General features: G+C 37.8%; 1 protein-coding gene across 1 annotated transcript in view; it reads right to left on the bottom strand.

Moving 5' to 3' along the window:
- Positions 1-24229, bottom strand: part of Clcn5 (chloride voltage-gated channel 5) — a 187541-nt gene that overhangs the window by 54348 nt on the left and 108964 nt on the right. The window contains exon 3 of the mRNA XM_055597536.1: positions 16044-16190. Within this exon, the coding sequence (XP_055453511.1) occupies positions 16044-16190 (147 nt within the window). The remainder of the gene's footprint in view (positions 1-16043; positions 16191-24229) is intronic.

The following is a 24229-nucleotide window of genomic DNA, read 5'->3' as shown; positions in this document are numbered from 1 at the left end:
GAGATGTCCATAAACATACAAGAGGTCTACAGAACACCAAGTAGACTAGACCAGAAAAGAAACTCCTCAGGTCACATAATAGCCAAAACAGTAAATCTATAGAACAAGGAAAAAATAGTAAAAGCAGCACAGGAAAAAGACCAAGTAACATACAAAGGTAGACCTATCAGAATCACACCAGACTTCTCAACAGAAACTAGAAAAGCAAGAAGGTCCTAGGCAGATGTCATGCGGATTCTAAGCAAACACAGATGTCAAACTACACTACTATACCCAGTGAAGTGTTCAACCAACATAGATGGAGAAAACAAAATATTCCATGACAAAACTAAACTTAATATCTACACAGTAACCCAGGCCTATGGAAGATACTAGGAGGGAAATCTCCAATCTAATGAAATCAACAACAGCCAAGAAAACACAGGACATAGATAACCTCACAAAAAAATCAAAAGAAAACAAGCATAGAAACACAGTAACACCACCAACTCCACAATAAAAGGAACTAACATTCATTGGTCACTATTATCTATCAACATCAACAGACTCAATTCTCCAATAAAAAGACACAGACTAACACAATGGTTGCAGAAATAGGATCCAACATCCTGTTGCATCCAAGAAACACACCTGTGCAACAAAACAGACACTACCTCAGAGTAAAGGGCTGGAGAAAGGTTTTCAAGCAAATGGACACAGAAAACAAGCTGGAGTAGCTATCCTAATATTAATAAAATAGACTTTCAACCAAAATTAATCAAAAAATATGAGGAGGAGCATTTCAGTCTCATCAAAACAAAAATCCAACTGGAGGACATCACAATCCTGAACATCTATGCCCCAAAAACAAGAGCATCTGCATTCGTAAATGAAGCATTATTAAAACTCAAATCACACATCGATCCCAACACCTGAAAAATGGGAGACTTCAACACTCCGCTCTCACCAAGGGACAGATCATCAAGACAGAAGCTAAGTAGGGAAATAATGACACTTACATAGGTCCTAAATCAAATGGACCTAAAAGATTTCTACAGAACCTTTCACCCAAACTCAAAAGAATGTATCTTCTTCTCAGCACTCCAAGGAACCTTCTTCAAAATTGACCATATAGTAGGGCACAAAGCAAGCCTCAACAGATACAAGAAGATTGAAATAATCCTTGTATCCTATCAGACCACCATGGACTAAAACTAGACCTCAATAACAACAGAGATAACAAAAACCCCACACATACATTGAAACCAAACAACTCTCTACTCAATGACAGCTGCATCAGGGAAGAAATGAAAAAAAAGTTAGAGCCTTCCTAAAATTCAATGAAAATGATGACACAGCTTACCCAAACTTATGGGACACAATGAAAGTAGTGCTAAGAGAAAGTTTATAGCACTACATGCCTTCAGAAAGAAGTTTGAGACATCTCATACAAGCAACTTAATGACATACCTAAAAGTCCTAGAAAAAAAAGAAGCAGACACACCAAAGAGGAGAAGATAGTTGCAAATAATCAAACTCAGGGTAGAAATCAATAAATTAGAACAAAGAAAACAATTCAAAGAATCAATAAAACTAAGAGCTAGTTCTTTAAGAAAATCAACAAGATAGATAAACCTTTAGCCTAACTGACTAAAAGGCAGAGAGAAACTATCCAAACCAGAAAATTCAGAAACGAAAAGGGGGACATAATTACAGACACAGAGAAAATTCAAAGAATCATTAGGTCTTACATCAAAAGACTAGATGCCACAAAATTTAAAATTCGAAATGACGTGGACAATGTTCTTGATAGGTTACATTTACCAAAGGTAAGCCAAGATCAGGTAAATAGATTAAACAGTCTTATATCCCCCAAGAAAATAGAAGTAGTCATCAAAAGTCTCCCTACCAAAAAAGCCCAGGGTCTGATGGTTTCAGCACAGAATTCTACCAGACCTTCAAAAAAGAGTGAACGTCAATAGTCTTCAAACTATTCCACAAACAGAAGAAACATTACCAAACTCATTCTATGAGGCCATAGTAACCTTGATACCTAAACTACACAATTACCCAACATAAAAGGAGAATTTCAGACCTATCTCTCTTATGAACATTGATGCAAAAATACTGAATAAAATACTTGCAAACCAAATCCAAGAACACATAAAAGATATCACCATGACTAAGTAGGCTTCATCCTAGGAATGTAGGGGTGGTTCAATATACAGAAATCCATCAATGTAATCCACCACATAAACCAAGAGAAGGGGAAAAAAACACTACATGATCATCTCCTTAGATGACAAAAAAGCATTTGACAAAATCCAACATCCATTCATGTTTAAGTTTTGAAGAGATCAGGGATAGAAGGCTCATACCTAAACATAGTAAAGGCAATATACAGCAATCCTATAGTCAATATCAAACTAAATGGAAAGAAACTCAAACCAATCCCACTAAAATCAGGGACAAAGCAAGGCTGCCCACTATCTACAAATCTCTTCAAGATACTACTTGAAGTCCTAGCTACAGCAATAAGACAACTAAAGGAGATCAAAGGAATACAAATTGGAAAGAAAGAAGTCAAAGTATCACTATGTGCAAATGATATGATAGTACACATGAGTGCCCCCAAAAATTCTACCAGAAAACTCCTTCAGCTGATGAATGCCTTCAGCAAAGTGGCTGGATACAAAATTAACTCAAAAAACTCAGTAGCCCTTCTGCATACAAAAGGCAAAAGGGCTGAGAAAGAAATCAGGGAAACAACACCCTTCACAATAGCCACTAATAACATAAAGTACCTTGGTGTGACTCTAACCAAGCAAGTGAAAGACCTGTTGGAAAAAAACTTCAAGTCTATGAAGAAAGAAATTGAAGAAGATATCAAAAAATGGAAAAATCTCTAATGCTCATGGATCAGTAGGATTAACATAGTGAAAATGGCCATCCTGCCAAAAGCAATCTACAGATTCAATGCAATTCCCATCAAAATACCAACACAGTTCTTTCCAGAACTTAAAAGAACAATTCTCAATTTCATATGGAAAAGTGAAAAACCCGGAATTGCTAAAACAATCTTGTCAAACAACAGATTTTCTGGAGGTATCTCAATCCCTGATCTCAAGCTGTACTTTAGAGCCAAAGTAATAAGAACTGCATGGTACTGGCAAAGGTACATAATGGTGGATCAACCGAATCAAATAGAAGACCCAGAAATAAACCCACACACCTACAGATACTTAATTTTTGACAAAGAAGCCGAAACAATACAGTGGAAAAAAAGAAAGAGTATATTGATCGAGATATGGAAGCAGAGGCTGTGACTAACAGCCAAACTTTGGGCAGAATGCATGGAATATTATGGAAGAAGGAGGAGACAAAAAGACCTGGAAGAAAGAGGAGCTCCAAAAGGAGACCAACAGAGCAAAAATCCTGGGCCTTGGAGGCCTTGCAGAGATTGAAACCCACCCAAGGACCATGCATGGAGAGGAACTAAAACTCCTGCTCAGATATAATCCATAGACTCAGTCCCCAAGTGGGTTCCATAATAAGGGGAGCAGAGGCTTTCTCTGGCATGAACTCAAGTGGCAGGCTCTCTGATCACCTCCCCCTGGGGGGTATAGTCTTGCCAGGCCACAGAGGAAGATAATGCAACTAGTCCTGATGAGACCTGTTAGGCTAGGTTCAGATGGAAGAGGAGGAGGACCTTCCCTATCAGTGGACTATGGGAGGCACATAGGGGAAGAAGAAGGACAGAGGGTAGGATTGGGAGGAGATGAAGGAGGGGGCCACAGCCGGGATACAAACTGAATAAAATGTAATAAATGATGATGATGATAATAAATTTTAAAACCCTGGTATATCTAGATAATAAACTATTATCCATTAAAAGAAAGGAATGAGCTGTCAATCCACAAAAAGGCTTTAAGGAGTCTCTTTTAAAAGAGCATTTCTTTATTTCATATGTATGTGTATTTGTATATACATATGGATGTCAGAGGAAAACCTGTGGGAGTCAGTTCTCTCCCTCTACCACATGGGACTTGGAAATGGAACTCAAGTCTGCAAGCTTGGGAGCATGTACTCTTATCCACAGAGATATCTCATCATTTCTGATTAATCTTGATTTTTTTTTTATACAGGATCTTTTTATGTAGCCCAGGCCAGCCTTGATCCTCATGACTTAACCTTTTTGAGTGCTTGGATATCAGGCATGCACCAGCACATCCAGAGACATTGGTGAATCTTAAATGCATATTGGGAAGTCAAAGGAGCCAGTCAGGAAAGGTTTTATAGTATATGTGATTCCAATTATATGACATTAAAAAAAAGTTTATGCAACTAACGGACAAATGGGTACTTTCTAGAAGCTTGGCCTGTAAGGGGCAGAATAGGTAAAGTACAAGAAGCTTATTAGGACAGTGAAACTATTCTTCATGGTAGCATATTAGGAATACATATCAAAGTGCATTTTCCAGCTCACAGAACTTCAGCCTAAAAATTATGTGTGCTGCTTAATTATGTATGCAATTTTTAAGAATTACTAAAATGTTTGCAGATCCCAGGATGGAATGTAGTAAGAAATGAAAGAATCTATCTGTATCACAAGTTTATGAAATAGTATCACTAAGGAGGATAAAAGAAAAAAGGTTCTGAATTAAGTGACTGTAGAAATGGATAGAACTTTTTTTTTAATTTTTTTAAAATTTTTTTAATTTTAATTTTTTTAACATTTTTTTATTTTTTATTTTATTTTTTTATTTGATTTTTTTTAATTTTTTATTAATTACACTTTATTCATTTTGTATCCCCCATAAGCCCCTCCCTCCTCCCCTCCCAATCCCACCCTCCCTCCCCTTTCTGCATAAGAGCAAAGACAAAAGGGTTGGTACATAAATCCTGCTAGTTGTAAAATTGTTTCTTACGGTAGGTGCCTGTTAGTAATTTTGAAACCACTATACCTTTATACTGAAAAAGGAAAGTTAAGTAATGAATGACAATAATGCAATTGGCTTTCTCACTGTCAGAGTAGAAGATTATAGGCAGGCAAAGGAAGAAGGCTAAAATGATCTGTGTGGTAAGATATGTTTAAAGAGTAGAGACTTCAGGGGCTAGAGAGATGGCTCAGAGGTTAAGAACACTGGCTATTCTTCCAAAGGTCCTGAGTTAAAATCCCAGCAGCCACATGGTGGCCCATACCCATCTATAGTGAGATCTGGTGTCCTCTTCTGTTGTAGAATGCTGTATATATAATAAATAAATACATTTTTTAAAAAATAATTCTAAAAAAATTAGAGATATCAATCAGTATGATCTCATGTTCAGCTTAATGTAGATAAATGTGACTACACACACACACTTTATGCCAGCAGATACACTATCTATGCAGTTGGCCTTGGTAGAATGCTAGGTACAGTGGTATATGGCTATAATCCCAGTCCAACCATACCTACATAGTGAGTTTGAGGCCAGCCTACATAAAACCCTGTCTAAAAAAAATGGTAATGCCTTTGTGGAAATGGGCAAAGCTAGTTGGCAATCTTCATTTCTAATTTGGTTTTAGAATGAATGGAAAGGAGGGCTCCATAAGAGATGGCTAAGATGGATCTCCTGCCTTGGTACTAGAGCAGCAAAATAACAGAGCAGATTGGTGTCAAAATGTAAGAGAGTACTAAAAACAACCAACAATGGCAGAAGAAGCACTGTCAACCCAATGACAAAATGAGAACAAATTCAGCAACAAAATGAAGGAGGAACAGATTAGAACCCAAAGCATAAAACAATACAAGCGATGGAACAAATAAATTAATTACAGAGAGTAGACAAAATTCCCATGTACAACAATCTCAAGGAGGTAGGAATTCCTTTTCCCTAAAGTAAGGGCTTCTCATTCCTTTTCTGAGTGGTACAGTATAGAAAAGAAGGAAAACAAAAACCGTAAGTGGAAAAATCTGAGGAAAAAAATAAATCAATCAGGTGATTAAAGTTATCATCAAAAACAATAGGTCATAGTGAGGGGTCACCTTACTCATTTCCTAAAGCTTCCAACCACAGTTTCATCATGATAAAACATCAAATAAATTTCAAGTGAAGGAAATTTTGTAAAATTTCTGTGTGCTGCTCAAAACTGTTAAGGTCACTGGAAATAGGAGAATGAGATATGAGGTAAACACTAAGTAAAAATGAATTTAATATAAACTTTAATTAAAAAATAAAAGGGTGAAACAGTAATGGATATGAATTCTGGAATCTGCCCATTTTTCTCTGAAGTAAAGGAAGCTTTAAGCCTGTGGCTATCATCAGATCCATCATGAAGCCTGGCATCAGTAGCTTATACTCAGAACTTGGGAAGTTAAGCAAAGGAGCTGCGCTGAGTTTGGGAGCAGCATATATCACATAATAAGCACCAGCTGAGCCTGGGCTACAAAGTGAGACCCTGAATTAAAATATATATATATATATATATATATATATATATATATATATATATATATTATTTAAAGCTGATGTGGTTTATGGCCCCATGGTACTTTTGACTAGTTTTTTTTTTTTTTCAGCTCAAAAAAGCAACAATAACCACCCATTTTCCCAGACCAAGTGTTTAGCAGAATTCCACACATTTGCCTGTTTCAGATAGCATGGGGAGCGAGCCTAAATGAAGGATGCTATTTCAGACAGTCTTCCTATGAATCTTGAGCTAGCCTAGACCCCAATATTCTCTTGTCTGCCCTGAGCGCTTGGATTCTAAGCCTGGACTCTGAGGTTATGATGGTGGGTTTCATCAGGAGCCAGAGTCAAAGGTTTGTTCCATTTTGACTTGAAGGGAAACCATGAGCTCTTTACAGTTTGGAAGAACAAACAGAACTGCTTTGTAGTCTCCTTGATAGATTTCAAGGCATGTTGTGCTTTTCATTCTATCACATTTGATTATTATGATTATTTGCTTCTCTGACATATTAGGAAGTAACACTAGACTGAGGAAGTGGTGTGGGAGAACAGAGTCTACTCAATAACTAGCCTAGGCTTTGAAGTTAGCCCTGATTCTTTTTTATTTCACCCCCAGTACCTCGTTGTTCCTTTTAATTTCCCTCCTACCATTTCTTGAGAACTCACTATCCCTTCTTTTTGGTTCCTGTTGTCTTCATCATGCCTTCTGATCTTTTGCCCAGAATTTTTAAAGCAGTAAACATTTCACTACCCCCATATTTGACCTCAATTTTCCCTCTGCACTGTCAATTTTCCCAAACTCAAATCTGATCATATCACTCTTCTGCTTTTAAATCCTTTGATGGTGCTTTGGCTAAAAGATAAGATCACAAAGTGTACACAATGTTACGCCATCTAGATTTTTAGCTAGATATCCTGCTTTATACCTGCTTGTTCCCTCTGCTGCTCTGTCACCACCCACCCACATACCTCACTCTGGGAGGCTTAGAAGCTCAAAAACACAGACTCTGTTTCTGTAACTCAGTAGCACTATTAGACAGGTATGATGCTAACCCTCTATATGGATGAGCACTCCTTATACTGATGGGTAGATGAGTGAATAAAAGAATAAATGAATGGAGTGCTGGCCTTGCTCAGGCAAGTGAGAACAAATGGATGACAAGAACAGCTCTGAATGTTTTCCTGTAACTCAAACTCATTTTCCCATTCCCTCTCCCAGAGTGTTTGGACTTTTTCTAATTTACAGACTATCTCAGGTACATTTAGCTTTGTCATGCATAACTGATTCATTCTTCATAAATCAATTCCTACATAGCCATCTGGAAAACAAGAACCACTTTTACTAAACTTGTTCCATGAAACTTACTTTTTAGTATATGCTATTATTATGCCCAGTAGAAAATATAGCATTTTATGCATAATTTCACCATGATGTTTCAATGATTTTCTGGACTTTTCTTATATTAATGGTTTCTTTACCAGGAAATCCTATGTGCAGACATTAAATAAGGAAACAACACTTTGAAAGCAAAGCAAGAAAAAAAAAGCATCATTACAGAATACTTGGTAAGTGGACTAATTTTTGCATGTGGCTCATAAAAGAAACCTCTTTACTCTGTGGACAGATCTACAGATCTTAATAAACTGCAATCAGTAAGACTTCTAAGATTCTACTAAAAAGTGGTGGAGGACTACTTATTTAAAAATACATTGCATGATCACAGGCAATGTCAAAAATTCTAGATGGCTTCAGTTTTCTAGCCCATGAACTAGGAACAATGAGCAATCACTTACTCTGATTTTGTACTGCCAGCAAAATGAACACATAAAAGAACTTGGTGAAAATACCATAAGCAAACAGTTTTTACTAGAAGCAATGGCTGATTGGTGATTTCTTTTGGTTTGGCCAGAAGGCATATATAAAGGTCTCAGTTTAGTGATAGCCTAGTTCCCCAGTCAGTAAATTCGGTTACTGCTAAAACTAACACACTATATTTGTAGATGCATGCACATACAAGTGGCATATAAATATAGCTGCCTTTTTAGAAGTGTCCTAATAAAAGACCCACAAAATATGAAGGCACAAATACCACTCTTTTATGAACTTTAAATTTATAGACTATCTCCTGAGGTATCTTTCCTACTCAAATTTCCTGTGATCCTTGCTTTTGATTTCATTTTGATTTTTGAGACAAAGTATTTTTATATAGCTTTAGGTAATTCTGTAGCCCAGGCTGGTCTTGAATACTCCATTCTCCTACCTCAGCCTCCAAAGTGGTAGGATTACCAGTGTGCAGCAACACAACCTATCTTTTGTTATCCTTTTGAATCTATGGTTTTATTATGTTTCTACTTTGTTTCCTTTTGGTAGGAGGGGAGATTGGCTATTTAAGACAGGATCTCATTATTGGATCTTAGTGGATCTAGAACTTACTATATAGACCAGTAAATTTCTGGTAATCCTCCTGTCTCTGCCTCCGGAGTGCTGAGATTACAGACATATATTACAGACACGGGATTACAGATATCTGAAAACCTTTTTCATACTATGCTCAGTCCAACTTTGTCGTGTCTTCAGAGATCTCCCTTGTCATTCCTAAAAAAATATGTTGGGGCCTATTATGTTTTTAGTGTGTATGGGTCTTTAGCCTGAATGTATGTCTGGTACCAACAGAGGCCAGAAGAGGGCATCTGCTTCTGTGAAAATGGAGCTACAGATGGTTGTGAGCCTCCATGTTGCTGCTAAGGATTGATCCTAGATCCTGGTAATCACTATGGCACTCCTCCAGCCTTGGTGTATTTTTTAAAGATTTATTTACGTTTTATGTATATGAGTGCAAGGCGTAAATGCAACACCTGCATGCCAGAAGAGGGCATCACTTTACATTATAGATGATTGTGAGCAACCATGTGGTTGCTGGGAATGGAACTCAGGACCTCTGGAAGAGCAGACAGTGTGCTTAACCACTGAGCCATCTCTACAGACTGATATATTTTTATTTTATGTTTGTTTTGCTGTTGTTGGCATTTCAAATAAGATCTTCCAAAATAGCTTGCTCTTTGATGTTGAACTGGTACTCCTCCTGGCTCAACTTCCTAAGTGCTGGGATTACGATTATATACACTTCTATGCCCATCTGGTTAACTAAAGTCTGATTTCAAGGCTGACCTTGAATTCTTAATGTTACTGCCTTATAGCCTCCAGAGTGATAGAACTACAGGTATATATAACTATAAAAAATAAAAAGTGGACTGGGCATTTGGCCTGATGGTAACATACTTGTTCAGCATGTATAAGGCCCTAGGTTCAATCTTCAATACTACAAACAAATAGGCACAGTGTCATTCTCCGCTTATGTTCTATTATTTGGTTAATTTCCATCCACCCAATACCTATTATAATAAACAATTAACTATGTAAACGGTAGTCTATGGGATTTCTAATGTTATGGGTTCAGGAATAGGTGCACCCTGACCACTTGGACACCAGACTCAGACTGATGAAGGTTTATTGAACACTGAACAAAAATTGACCAGTCAGGGCCATAATCTGGACTCCAGAAACAGACTATGACACCGGTCTGTTTCTAAGGCAGGTTTTTATACGAAAAACCATAATCAGGTGTAGGACATGTAGGCCTGAGAACTTGAACTTAATTTCACCCCATGATCAAAATGGAAACAAAATGGCTTCTGACATGCTAAAGGCTACAGCAGGTATTAACAGAGGATCCACAGTTACGATAAGAACTAAAATGGGTTTCAACAGAGGGGCTATAGAGTTTAAGCAGGTTAAGCAGGTTACAACACTACAGCCACATACTCTCTTTTTGTTTTGTTGTTGTTCTTTATTTTTTTTATTTATGATACAGGGTTTCTCTGTGTAGCCTTGGCTGTCCTTGACTGTAGACCAGGCTGGCCTCGAACTCACAAAGATCCATCTGCCTTGGCCTCCTTTCTTGAGTGCTGGAATTAAAGCATGCACCACCACACCCAGATCATCCATACATTCTTATAGCTATAGATTCTGTTAGTGAAATGATTTAAAATCTTTACAATACTAGGCATGTTTGCACATGCCTTAGCTACACAGTGAGCTCAAGGCCAATCTTGACTGTTTTGTTGGCATTTTATTGAGACAGGGTCTTTCTCTGTAACCCTGGCTGTCCTGGAACTCACTCTGTAGACCAGGATGAAACTGAACCCCAAGATATGTGCTTCTGTCTCTCCAGTGCTGGGATTAAAGGTGTGCACCGCCATACCTGGCTGACTATATGAGACTTGTTCTCAACAAAACAGAACATTTTTTAAAAAACTCTACGTGTGTCTGAGGAGATGGATCAGTGATTATGGCACTTGTTCTTGCGGAAGACTCAGTTTTGATTCCCAGCACCCATATGGAGGTTTACAACCATACATAACTCCAGTTACAGGGATCTAACACCTTCTTCTGGTCTCTCTCCCCATCTCTCAACTAGCTTTCTTATATGGGGATAGTACCATCCACAGTGGGCTAGGTTCTCCCACACCAATCATTAATCAAGAGAATTCCTCACAGCTTTGGTCACAGGCCATCTGATCAGACAATCTTCCAACGGAGGTTCTCCCTTCCCAGGTGGCTCTAGATATTTTAAGATGACAATAAAAGCTAACCAGCACAACATTCAAGGCTGTAACTCACCTATTTTTGGCTCACATCTGTCTTCTCTTCCCTCCGTACAATATGCCCATTTTGGAGGGATGCTTAAGACACAGGGTATTTATGAAGAGGTGAAACAGAATGCTCTAAGGCAGTGGTTCTCAGCCTTCCTAATGCTGCAAGCATTTAATGCAGTTTCTCATGTCATGGTGATCCCCAACCATAAAATTATTTTTGTTGCTACTTCATAAATGTAATTTTTCTACTGTTATGAATCCTACTGTAAACACCTGATATGTGACCCCTGTGAAAGAGTGGTTCAACCTCCAAAGGGGTCACAACCCATGAGCTGAGAGCCACTGTTCTAAGGAGAAGTGTAGTGAGAATTTTGGTTTCTTAAAAAATCACAGAAATATTATAAGAATATGCTTTACCAGATGTGGGGATATGGGGTTGCTTCACAGAAGCTGGCTATGATTTGCCTCATGCTCTAGCAGTGGTATGATTTTGCCAACTGCAGATAGTTTCTAAAATTGTGTGACATTTGGAATTCTTGGGGTATATAGGACCCCAAGAGAGATGTAGTTGTTTGTTGGTTGGTTGTGGTTTGTTAAGTAGTCATGTGCAAAGAAGAAACAAGAAGAGGAAGAAGAGGAGAAGGAAAAGGAAGAAGAGGAAGAGGAAGAAGAGAAAGAAATTAGATATCCTGCTGGTGAGGATCAAACTTGCCCCAAAAGAGCTCAACACCCTAATCAGCAGGAAGTAGTCTAACAATAATGTTGCCTCCTTTACCCTTTATCCTTTTTTTCTTTCATATCTAGTGTTAGGGGGTTAAAAAGATAAAAAGAGGCTGGAAAAGAGTGGAAGAAAAAGGAACCCACAAAAATGAAATGTTGGCAATAGGGAGGAGGAGAAACATTACTTTCCATTACGAAGGAAAGTAAACAACTCAAAAGCTTTAAGGATGTCCCCAAAACTGACCAGGTATACTAGGTCACTGCTTCCCCCGAGCATTTATAAGGTAGAAGGATTCCAGAGAGATATTCTCAGACAAGCTGATCTGCCTAGAAGAGGATCAGACCAGCCAAACTACCCTGGCAGAAGCAGGGTAGTTCTTAACAACTAATCTACCTACAAGAGGCAGAGACCAGCCAAGTCATTTGGAAGAAGCAAAGTGCAGTCAAGCCACCCAGAAGAGGAGAAAGCAGTCAAGCATCCTTGAAGAGCCAAGCTGCCTGAAAGCTCAGACTAACTGAGGTGTCTGAAAAGGCCACTCCCAATCTGTTGAGCTGCCTGCAAGTTGTACAGTGAGCTGCAGCTTTCATAAGTCATAATCCATGCTGGGGCAGGTTTAGTGATAAAATTGTCACTGAGTCATTTCTACTCCTATAAGTAACCCCTCACCAATATTTCTGTAAATCAATAAAATTCATGGGTTCATCAAGTTAAACTCATGGGCTCCATATCTGGGTTAAACAAATGTTTGTTCAAGTCTCTCTAGAAAGTGTCGCATGATAACTGTTCAAATACACTTTTCTGTGACATCTGATTCTTTACACTTTACACAGACATGAAATAATTCTTGTAAGAGCCATAGTAGCACCTACAGGATTACAGCATAAATAATTATTATATATTAATGATACCTATAGTTTCTTTTCTGTTTGTGTGTGTGTGTGTGTGTGTGTGTGTGTGTGTGTGTGTGTGTGTGTATGTGTGTGCGTGTGTGTGTATTTTAGGCTTGTTTTTTTTTTTCCAAGACAGGGTTTCTCTGTGGAGCTTTGTAGACCAGGCTGGTCTTAAACTCACAGAGATCTGTCTGACTCTCCCTCCCTGAATGCTAGGAATACAGGCTTGCGGCACTATGCCCAGCTCTCAGGGTTTCTTTTAAAATAGGGCCTCGGGCTGGAGATATGGCTCAGAGGTTAAGAGCACTGGCTGTTCTTCCAGAGGTCATGAGTTCAATTCTCAGTAACCACATGGTGGCTCACTACCATCTAAAATGAAATCTGGTGCCCTCTTCTGGCGTGCAGGTGTACATGCAAACACACATTGTATTCGTAATAAATAAATCTTTAAAAAATAAAAAAATAATAAAATAAAATAGGGCCTCAAGTGGATCACTGTGACTTCAAAGCCAGCCTAGCCCAGACAACCAAGGCTACATAGAGAAACCCTGTCTCGAGAACAAAAACAAAAACAAAAAAATTAAAATAGGGCCTCATTATGTTGCCAAAGTGTGTTAGCTTCACATACCTACGGCCTGGTTCCTTCTAAATACAACAACAAACATAGATGTCAACAAAAAAACACTAATAAAAAGTCTAACAAGAAACACAAGACATGATGGTGCACGTCTTTAATCCCAGTACTCAGGGAGGCAGAGGCAGAGGGATCCTTTTGAGTTTGAAGCCAGCCTGGTCTACAAAGCAAGTCCAGGACAGCCAAGGCCACACAGAAAAACCCTGTCTCAAAAAACAAAAACAAAACAAAACAAAACAAAAAGGAACACAAATGTCAACAGTAGAAACTAGTAAAAAATTCTTGCAGATTAAAAACAAAAACAAAACAAACAAACAAACAAACAAAACCAAGGAAGATAAGGTGGGCATGATGGTGCACACCAATAGTCCCCTAGGACTCCAGATAATGTGGAGTATAAAGATTGCTAATTCAATATCATTCTTAGCTACATCATAAATTTAAGGCAACCTTTAAAATACAAAACGTTTGAAAGTACAGACTAGCTGGTAACAGTATTAAACACTGTGGAAGCTGTAGCAACATGACTTCCTTAAGTTAGACGTTAGCGTTGGTAAGTTCCAGGTCTCTCTGGGCTAAAGAGTGAGGGTCTGCCTCAAACAATAAGAAGGAAGAAAGGTGGTAGGAAGAGAGGGGAAAAAGAAAGGGGAAGAAAGAAGGCAGAAAAGGAAAATATATTCAAACAATATCAGACAAAAAAATTAGAGATACTCAAGGGCTCAAAAAAGAACATTATATAAACAGAAAACTTTCATGAGAAGAAGTTAAAAACTGTTTCTCAAATACAAGAAACTATGTTCAAATTTATTAATTGAAATTTAAAATAATAGATGACATAGGTGGTGATATACACCTTTAATTCTAGCACTTAGAAAGCAGATCTCTGTGAGTTCGAGGTCAATCTGGTCTACCTAAAAAGTTCCAGGTCAACCAGAGCACAACAGGAAGATCCTGTCTCAAGAAAGAAAGAAAGAAAAGAAAGAGAAAGAAAGAGAGAGAGAGAGAGAGGAAGGAAGGAAGGAAGGAAGGAAGGAAGGAAGAAAGAGAAAGAAGAAAAAGAAAGCAATACTAGAAATTATTCACATTGTAAAGATAAAAATAATGATATTGTACACCAATGTGGTAGAAGAAATTAACACTCTCATACATTCATGCTATAAAAATGCTCATATGCTTAAAAGATACACATACATACTGTGGTGGTTTGAATGGAGTCTATGGAGAATGGCCTCCATAGACTCCTGTTTTTGAATACTTGGTCCCCAATTTGTAGAGTTGATTAGAAATAATTAGAAAGTTGTATGGCCCTGTTGGAGAAGATTTGTCATAGGTTTGTCACCTTGAAAAGTTTCAAAAACACTCCCAATTCACTGTCTGCCTGTCTCTGTCTCTCTCTTTCTCTCTGTGTGTGTCTCTCTCTGTATGTCTTTATCAGTCTGTCTCTCTTTTTGTCTGTCTCCATCCTTCTGTCACTGTCTTTGTCTTTCTCTCTCTCTACCTCTACCTCCTACTTGTGGATCAAGATGAGAGCTCCCAGTTGTGGCTACCACCATACCTTTGCTCCACCATCATGGACCCTAAGTTTCTGAAACTGTAAGCCAATTAAACATTTTTATAAGTTGCACTGATTATAGTGTTTTGTTACAGCTACAGAAAAGTAACTAAGACACACAAACACAGATATACACACACTGTAGCATTATGTGTAATGACAATATATGGGAATAACTAAAATGTATATCAATAGAAGCTTGGTTACATGAACTAAAGCAAAACCATACCATGGCACTGTACACAACTGTAGAAATGACAGTGTAAGTAGATAAGCAAATAACCACTGAGACATTACCTAAATTCTCATATGATTTCCTGTTAAGAAAAATTACAATTATAAACAGTAAAAACTTATAAAAATGTAAGATTTGAGTACCTACTTCACCAAAGAGGATATACAACCCTGGCAAATATGCATATGATATGATATTCAGTATCATTGGCCATTAAGGAAATAAAACCAAAATCATGAGATAATGGCACATACTTGTTAGGAAAATGTTAATAAATTTACTGATAATAATATATGCCAAGGTTTTAGAACACTCATATAGAGCTAGTTGAGATACAAAGATTCATAAGTATTTTGAACAATGTTTTGGCATTTTCTTTTAAAGTCAAACACACATTTACCACTCTTGAGTATGCATGCAGCAAGAAAAGTAAAAATCTCCAAGGCACTGAGCTGTTTAAAAGAATTCAGTCTCTAAAAACAAAGACACAGGACAGAGGGCTAGTAAGATGAGTCAGTCAGTTAAGGGCATTTGCTGTTAAGTTTGGCAACCTCAGTTCTATCCATAGAGCCTACATGGCGTAAGAAAAGAACTGATTCCTTAAGTTATCCTCTGTCCTCCAGATATACCCCATGGTCCCTGCATGTCCCACCTTCTCCACACACACACCCACACAAAGTAAAATAATATAATTTCATTAATACAATATCTTCAAGGGAGAAGTAAACTACTAGGGCAGAGAAAAGATCAGTGGTATCAAGGACTAGGGAAGACAAAGGAACAGCAAGAAATATTATTTTCTATGAGTCAAGACAATTCTATGTCTCATCAATGGTGTTAGTTACAAGTACATATGAAAAGTTACAAGGCTGTGTGCCTCCTGTATATAAATTAAAAATTATTTTTAAAACTAGCAATAATGATACCTTCTATTTCTCGATCTAAAGAAGGCACCTCATCTCTCATGGAGAAATCCATAGCAGTCCCTGGGATGTCCATCAAGTCTTCATCACTAGAGCTGCTCTGGAAGCTACTAAAACTCCCCTGCTGAAAGCCTCTGTTATCCATGGCTCCTGTGTAGAAAGAAAAATGGTGGCCTTATAACAATGAACAATTATCCCCTAACCAATTTTTTTTCTCTTTCATTGTGGTAAGTACATACAATTGCATGGTAAAACTGCAAACATCAAAGCTTATTTCACTTCCAAAGCTTCTAATTTCTCAAGGCACTCATACTGTACATTATAAACTATGTACTATTTATTTTATTAGCAGCAGACAGGGCCATACAATACAGGGCCATGCACACACAAATTACAGAAGCTGGAGCTGGACAGAAGGCTACGCAGTTAAGAACACTTGTGCTGGCAGAGGACCTGAGTTAGGTTTCTGACACTGACATGGTGGTTCACAACTGCTGATAACTCTAGTTTCAGAGGAGCCAATGCCTTCTCACCTGTGTGGGAACCAAGCATGGATGTGGTACATGTACATACATGCTAACAAATCACTCATATAGATGAAACAAAATGTAAAAATCTAAAAAAAAATCTATTACACACAGACACACACACACATACACAGCACAGCTACAATTGAAAGTAATGGTTTAAATCATGACTTTTCCTCTTCTAAACTCCACATTCCCTGTCATCACATCACTAACCAGACCATTAATCTTGGTTGTCAACTTGACTGGATCTCGAATCAGTTAAAAGCCCCTAGCCATTTTTCAGAGGGATTTTCTTGATCAGATTATTTGAAGTAGGAAGATCCACCCTAAATGTGGGTTGCACCCACTGGGTAGCAGCCCACATAAGGACAGGGGTGACTAGAAAGTTGGTTTTTGCCTGTTTGCCTTCACTGTTGCAGGTAAGTTCATCTATTCTGGTTTTACAACTTCTACATTCCTTTGCTAATAATGGAACCAGCATCTTCAGGTAGTCAATAATAGCTCTCCAGGAATCCTCCAGGCCTTCAGTGGGAGAGTGGGACTGCTGAGACATCCAGCTTGGCCTCCTTGACTGAGCAAATACCAGATTTTCAGACTGTCAGATGTAAGACAGCCATTATTGTATTGTCCAGAATTTACGCTGTAAACCAGTGTGATAAATCCCCTCTATATACATATAATCATTCTATTAGTTCTGTACCTCTATAACACAGCCCCTTCCTGCAAATGCTGTATTGAATCTGTGACTCCATCAATAAGGTGGGTGGGTGGGGGTAATGCTAAGGATGGACTACAGTGCTTTACACATGTTGTGACTGAGCTATAACACCTAGCTATAGGTGTTCTCTCATAGCTCTGTGCTTTCTGCATTCACTCTAAATTTGACTTCGGTGGATTTCTTCAATCAAATATTTATTAATTGCCATTTTTCACACTTAAGTATTTTTTCAACTAACCTGTGGAGGGTTTCAAATTTAGGAAAAATATCCCAAATGAAATGGTTCATACAGATCATCTCAATATGTGGGAGGATGGGGCAGGATGATTGCTACAATTTCCAGTCTAGCCTGTGGGGGAAAAAAAACTATAAACTTCCTGAAAGTGACAGAAGGCTGACCATGTGCAACAGTTTCTTGGGGGTACTTCCTCAGCCTTTTCTTGAGGTTTATTATCTTGACCATTTAAAGATTATAGGTCACAACTGTTTTGTAGGCAATCTCCCACTTTTAATGATATAAGGTCTTAAAGATTCAGGCTGGTCTCCAACTTACACTGTAGCTGAAGATGACCTTGAACTCCTGATCTTCCTGCCTCAACTTTTTTTTGTCTCTACTTTTTAAGCACTGGGATTAGGCCTCTCCCAAGAGGTACAACAAAAGAATGTCAGTTTGTAACAGTGATTATTTACTGATGTGATATTTCGGTATGAATAAGCTCTTTCTTACAAAATATTTAATTTAGTCATTATGTATTGTCATGTAAGTAATCTTTTGACCAATAAGTCATAAACTATTGTTCTCATTTTTATGCTTAAATTTCTTAAAAATTTTCAGTAGGAACCTCTTCATGCTGGCTCTACCTTGCTCTACTTCAAATTCATGCCCTCTTTTTTCCTTAGTTATTGTTACATGCATATATGTATAGATTCCAATGCCCCAAGCCACATATCTTGGCACACCACTTGGGCTTGATTCCCTAACCTAGGCCAACTACATGCACAGATTTTCTTCATAAACAAACTTTCAAAAATAGAAAATAAATGACCCCTGTACTTTAAATTAGAACTCAGCTCCCAGCTCAGTGAGATAAAAGATGCTTCCCAGCCAGAAATTTAATTTAACTTAGTTCATTCTTTAAGGAAACCTACTGCACATCAACTTATTCTAATGTGAAATGCTTCAAAATCTGAAACATTTCGAGTTCCAGCAAGATACCAGAAATTGAAATCTCACATCTGGTCTCCTCTGATAGGTTGCAGTCAAACCAAGGTATACTAAAATATTGTGTAAAATGATCAACTAACTATTTAAAAACTATATATAAATGCAAATTAGTATATAATTATATATATAATTAGTATATAATTATCTCAAAGATATCTTTTTTGATTATTAGTTACATTTTATTAACTCTGTATCCCAGCTGTACCCTGCTCCCTCATTCCCTCCCAATCCCACCCCCCCTCCCTCATCTACTCCCTGCCCCTTTCCAAGTCCACTGATTGGGGAGGACCTCTTCCCCTTTCATCTGATACTGGTTTATCAGGTGTCTTCAGGACTGGCTGCAAAGTCCTCCTCTGTGGCCTAGCAGTACTACTCCTTCCTTGGGGGGTGGGGAGGTCAAAGAGCCTGCCATTGAGTTTCTGTCAGAAATAGTCCCTGTTCCCCTTACTATGGGAAACCAATTGGTTATTGAGCTACCACGAGCTTGATCTGAGCAAAGGTTCTAGGTTATATCCATACATGTTCTGTGGTTAGAGAAATAGTTTCAGAAAAAAAAAAAAAAAACCCTGTGCCCACGGACTACATCCAAGCAGAGGTTCTAGGTTATATCCATAGATGGTCCTTGGTGGAGTATCAATGTCAGGAAAGACCCCTGTGCCCAGATATATTTGGTCCTCGTGGAGCTCCCATCCTTTCCACTTTGTACTAACTTCCCTTCTTTTATATGATTCCCTGCACTCTGCCAAAGGTTTGGTTATGAGTCTTAGTATCTACTTTGATACACTGCTTTGTAGAGTCTTTCAGAGGCCCTCTGCGGTAGGCTCCTATCCTATCCTATCCAATGCACATCCCATTTGTCTTTCTAAGTGAGAACTGATCATCTTACCCTGTGTCCGCTTTCTTGTTTATCTTCTTTAGGTGTATAGATTTCATTATGTTTATCATATCTTATAGGTCTACATAAGCGAGTATATACCATGTTTGTCTTTCTCCTTCTGGGATACTTCACTCAGAATGATCTTTTCTAGATTCCACCATTTGCCTGCAAATTTTATGATTTCCTCGTTTTTGATTGCTGAGTAGTATTTCATTGTGTAAAAATACCACAATTTCTGTATCCATTCCTCTGTTGATGGACATCTGGGTTGTTTCTAGGTACTGGCTTTTACAAATAAAGCTGCTACAAACATGGTTGAGCAAATGTCCTTGTTGTGTACTTGAGCAAATTTTGGGTATATACCTAGCAGTGGTATAGCTGGGTCTTGAGGAAACACTATTCCTAATTGTCAGAGAAAGCTCCAGATTGACTTCCAAAGTGGTTGTACCAGTTTACATTCGCACTAGCAATGGAGGAGGGTTCCCCTTTCTCCACAACCTCTCCAGCATGTGTTGTCACTTGAGTTTTTCATCTTGGCCATTCTGATGGGTGTAAGGTAAAATCTCGGGGTCGTTTTGATTTGCATTTCCCTGATGGTTAATGACATTGAGCATCTCTTTAAGTGTTTCTCTGCCATTCTATATTCCTCTACAGAGACTTCTTTGTTTAGTTCAATACCCCATTTTTAATTGGATTACTTGATTTATTGCTTTTTAACTTCTTTAGTTCTTTATATATGCTGGATATCAGCCCTCTGTCAGATAGAGGGTTGGTGAAGATCCTTTCCCAGTCTGTAGGCTGTCGTTTTGTTCTAACGACAGTGTCTTTTGCTTTACAAAAACTTTTCAGTTTCATGAGGTCCCATTTATTGATTGTTGCTCTTAGAACCTGTGCTGTTGGAGAGATCAGGGATACAAGGCACATACCTAAACATAGTAAAGGCAATATACAGCAAGCCTATAGCCAACATCAAACTCAATGGAAAGAAACCTAAATCAATCGCATTGAAATCAGGGACAAGACAAGGCTGCCCATTCTCTCCACATCTCTTCAACATAGTACTTGAAATCCTAGCCAGAGCAATAAGACAACTAAAGGAGATCAAGGGGATACAAATCGGAAAGGAAGAGGTCAAAGTGTCACTATTCACAGATGATATGATAGTGTATATGAGCGACCCCAAAAATTCAACCAGAGAACTCCTCCAGCTGATAAACACCTTCAGCAAAGTGGCAGGATACAAAATCAACTCAAAAAAAAAAAAAGATCAGTAGCCCTCCTGTATACCAAAGACAAAAGGGCTGAGAAAAATCAGGGAAACAACATCATTCACAATAGCCACTAATAACATAAAGTACCTGGGGTGACACTAATCAAGCAAGTGAAAGACCTGTTTGAGAAAAACTTCTAGTCTCTGAAGAAAGCAATTGAAGAAGATATCAGAAGATGGAAAGATCTCCTGTGCTCATGGATTGGTAGGATTAACATTGTGAAAATGGCCATCCTGCCAAAAACAATCTACAGATTCAATGCAATTCCCATCAAAATACCAACTCAATTCATTACAGACCTTGAAAAAAAGATCCTCAGCTTCATATGGAGAAACAAAAAACAAAAAACAAAACAAACAAACAAAAAAAAAACCAGAATCTCCAAAACGATCCTGTACAAAAACGGATCATCTGGAGGTATCTCCATCCCTGATCTCAAGCTGTACTACAGAGCAATAGTAATAAAAACTGCATGGTATTGGCAAAGAAACAGAAAGGAGTATCAATGGAACTGAATAGAAGACCCAGAAATAAACCCACACACCTATGAATACTTGATTTTTTTACAAACAAGCCAAAACCATTCAATGGAAAAAAGACAGCATCTTCAACAAATGGTGCTGGTCCAACTGGATGTCTACATGCAGAAAAATGAAAATAGATCCATATTTATCACCCTGCACAAAACTAAAGTCCAAGTGGATCAAAGACCTCAGCATAAAACTAGATACTCTAAATCTGTTAGAAGAAAAAGTGGGGAACAGCCTAGAACTCTTTGGCACAGGAGACAACTTCCTGAACAGAACATCAAAGATATCTTGTTATATATACAAATATTTCAAAATCTGAAACTTCTGGTTCCAAGCATTTTTATTTTTGTGTTGCTTTTGAGACAAATTTCACATGTAGACAGTTTGGCTTTGAACCTGTAATTATCCTTCCTCCAGGCATGTGCTACCATGCTATATTATTCTCAAGCATTTTTTTACAAAAGATAGTAAATCTGTATCTATAGACCTTATTTACTCTTCCTCAAGCCCCATTCCTAACTTCTTAAGAATGCCACATGACAATTTCATTGCCATTTAAAACTAATCAAGAATGAGAAAAAAAAAAACAACAAAAAACAGAACAGTAGCAAAAGTATTAAACTACATACAAATCATAAAATCCCAGGAAGGCATGATACTTACACTCATCCCACCCCAACACCAATGTTCCTTTACATAAAAGTGTCATCGATAGTTATAATTAGTAGCTATCTGATTCTAGAATATTTTCAATGAACCTACAAAAATTCCTCAATCTGAGTTAGTAAGGTTTTCTAGGTTTCTAAAAGTCTCCACTAGAAACCATGTCTGTTTTAGCTGGTGAGAAAAAAAAAGGCTTATAAAGCAGTATAACTCAGTTTCTCTATCAATTTACATTTATTAAATGAAGCCAGGCATGGTAGCACAGGTCATTAATTCTGGCACTTAGAAATAGGTAGGAGGATCTGGAATTCGAGACCAGTATGATATACATAAGAATCTGCCTTATAAAAGGAAGGAAGGAAGGAAGGAAGGAAGGAAGGAAGGAAGGAAGGAAGGACAAACATTAAATGTTGGGAGACACATATGGTGGATACCTCTGAAAGAAAACAAAATAGTTCTTAAGGTGACAGAATACTTCTTTCTTTCCCTGTGGCTATGTTTCTTTCATTTAGAATGCAATTTAAAATATCCAGTTCCAGCAACTCTATTAACCACACAAATCATGGAAAGAAAGTATGGGAAGTCCAAAAGTAATTTGTTTGGCTTTGGAATGCATCCTGTATTCAGAGTTTCAGATGTGTGTACCTATTATGCTGAGAATGCATGACAACAAAATAATAACACAGGAAAAAGACTCAACAAAGGGATAGCTGGGAAACTTCTCATTTTTCCCATAGGGACCTTATAAACTCTTGTAACCCACTGACATGGAACAACCCAGATAAACTGAGCTATCTAATATTAAACAGTTCCTGAAGCAGCCATTTGGTTCCAATGTTTGGATTATAAAGTGTTTCCTTAGTGAATGCACAGAAAGATGTAGCCAATGAAAGAAGCTGTCTTTAAATCAAGCCAAACAGGTGAAGAGTAGGAGTTCTACAAAGGAAATAAATCAATAAAAGTGAATGTGGTACTTGCCTGCAGATAATTCATTTTGATACAGCATTTACAGTTAGATGTTAAAAATTTAAAAAATAAAGCATCAGAATGAATAAACGAAATCCTTTAAAGGTGACATTTGAGTTGGGCCAGGTGACTGAAGCCTATAATTCCTAGCTACCCCAGACAGCAGGAGGGTTGTAAATTCAAAGCTTACAGCATAGGTTCAAGGCCAGACTGGAAAACCATAGTAAGGTGTGTCTCAAAAGAAAAAATATTAGAAGGGATAAGATTACATATGAGTAGTACAGCACTTACACACCATGAGAGAAGTTCTTGGTTCAAGCCCCAGCACCACTAAATAAAAACAAATAAATAAATACATGATATCTCACTTGCCTTTTAACATATTTTAATTAAAACAATTACATCATCTCCTTTTTCTCTTTCTTCCTTCCAACCTCCCCATAGCCCCCCTCACTCTCTCCAACTGGTTTCTCTTTTATTATTATTGTTACATATATACATAGATATACAAATATATAAATACAACCTGCTGAATCTGTTGGTTATCCAAATACAGTGGTCAGCCCTACACACAAACAATAAAAATACTTTAAAAGTTGATACTTGAGCTCATGTGTAATAGAATTCCAAGCCAGGGATCTTTCTATAACACCTCATGACTTCATTATGATGTTTCAATTAAAAAAAAAAAGGTATATCTGGAGGAAATCAAACCTGTAGATGGCTAAAAGCCCAAAGTCAGCCAAAATTTGGAGCATACCAGGCATGACATTAGGAGGAGGGATTGATTTGTTTATTTCTCCATCTAATTCTGGGGTTGCATGTAGAACTTGTCAGGCAATAGAAGGCTAAGGAGAGGTAAAGTGTTGAAAGTGTTATATGGTTGATATTTTTGTAGCAGAACTGACATATGCCCACTGTCACTCCAACAAATTTGTTATACGTCAAATAAGCCACAACAGGTTCACTCTCTGACTGTTTATCTGCCAGTCCAACCACAGATCAAAAATGTCTTTAAAATATCAGTTCTGTAGTGATGAAATGACATGTTTACTTCTTGTAATTATTACGTAGACAATACAGTATAACAATAATTTCATAGCATTTACATTTTATTAAATATCACAAATAATGTATAGAATCTTGAAAGTGAAATAAGAAAGATGTATGTAGGTTGTATGCAAGTACTGTATTTTATATTTTATATAAAGACTGTAATCCCAGCACATGGGGAGGCAGAGGCAGGGGGATCTCTGTGAGTTTGAAGCCAGTCTGGTCTACCAAATGAGTGTAGGACAGCCAAGGCTACACAGAGAAACCCTGTCTTGAAAAAAAAATGAAAGAAAGAAGAAAGAAAGGAAAGAAGGAAGGAAGGAAGGAAGGAAGGAAGGAAGGAAGGAAGGAAGGAA

Source organism: Psammomys obesus, unplaced genomic scaffold (assembly GCF_907164565.1).
Source record: "Psammomys obesus unplaced genomic scaffold, mPsaObe1.curated_primary_1811, whole genome shotgun sequence".
Classification (NCBI taxonomy): Eukaryota; Metazoa; Chordata; class Mammalia; order Rodentia; family Muridae; genus Psammomys; species Psammomys obesus.
This window is presented reverse-complemented; position numbering and strand designations above follow the sequence as displayed.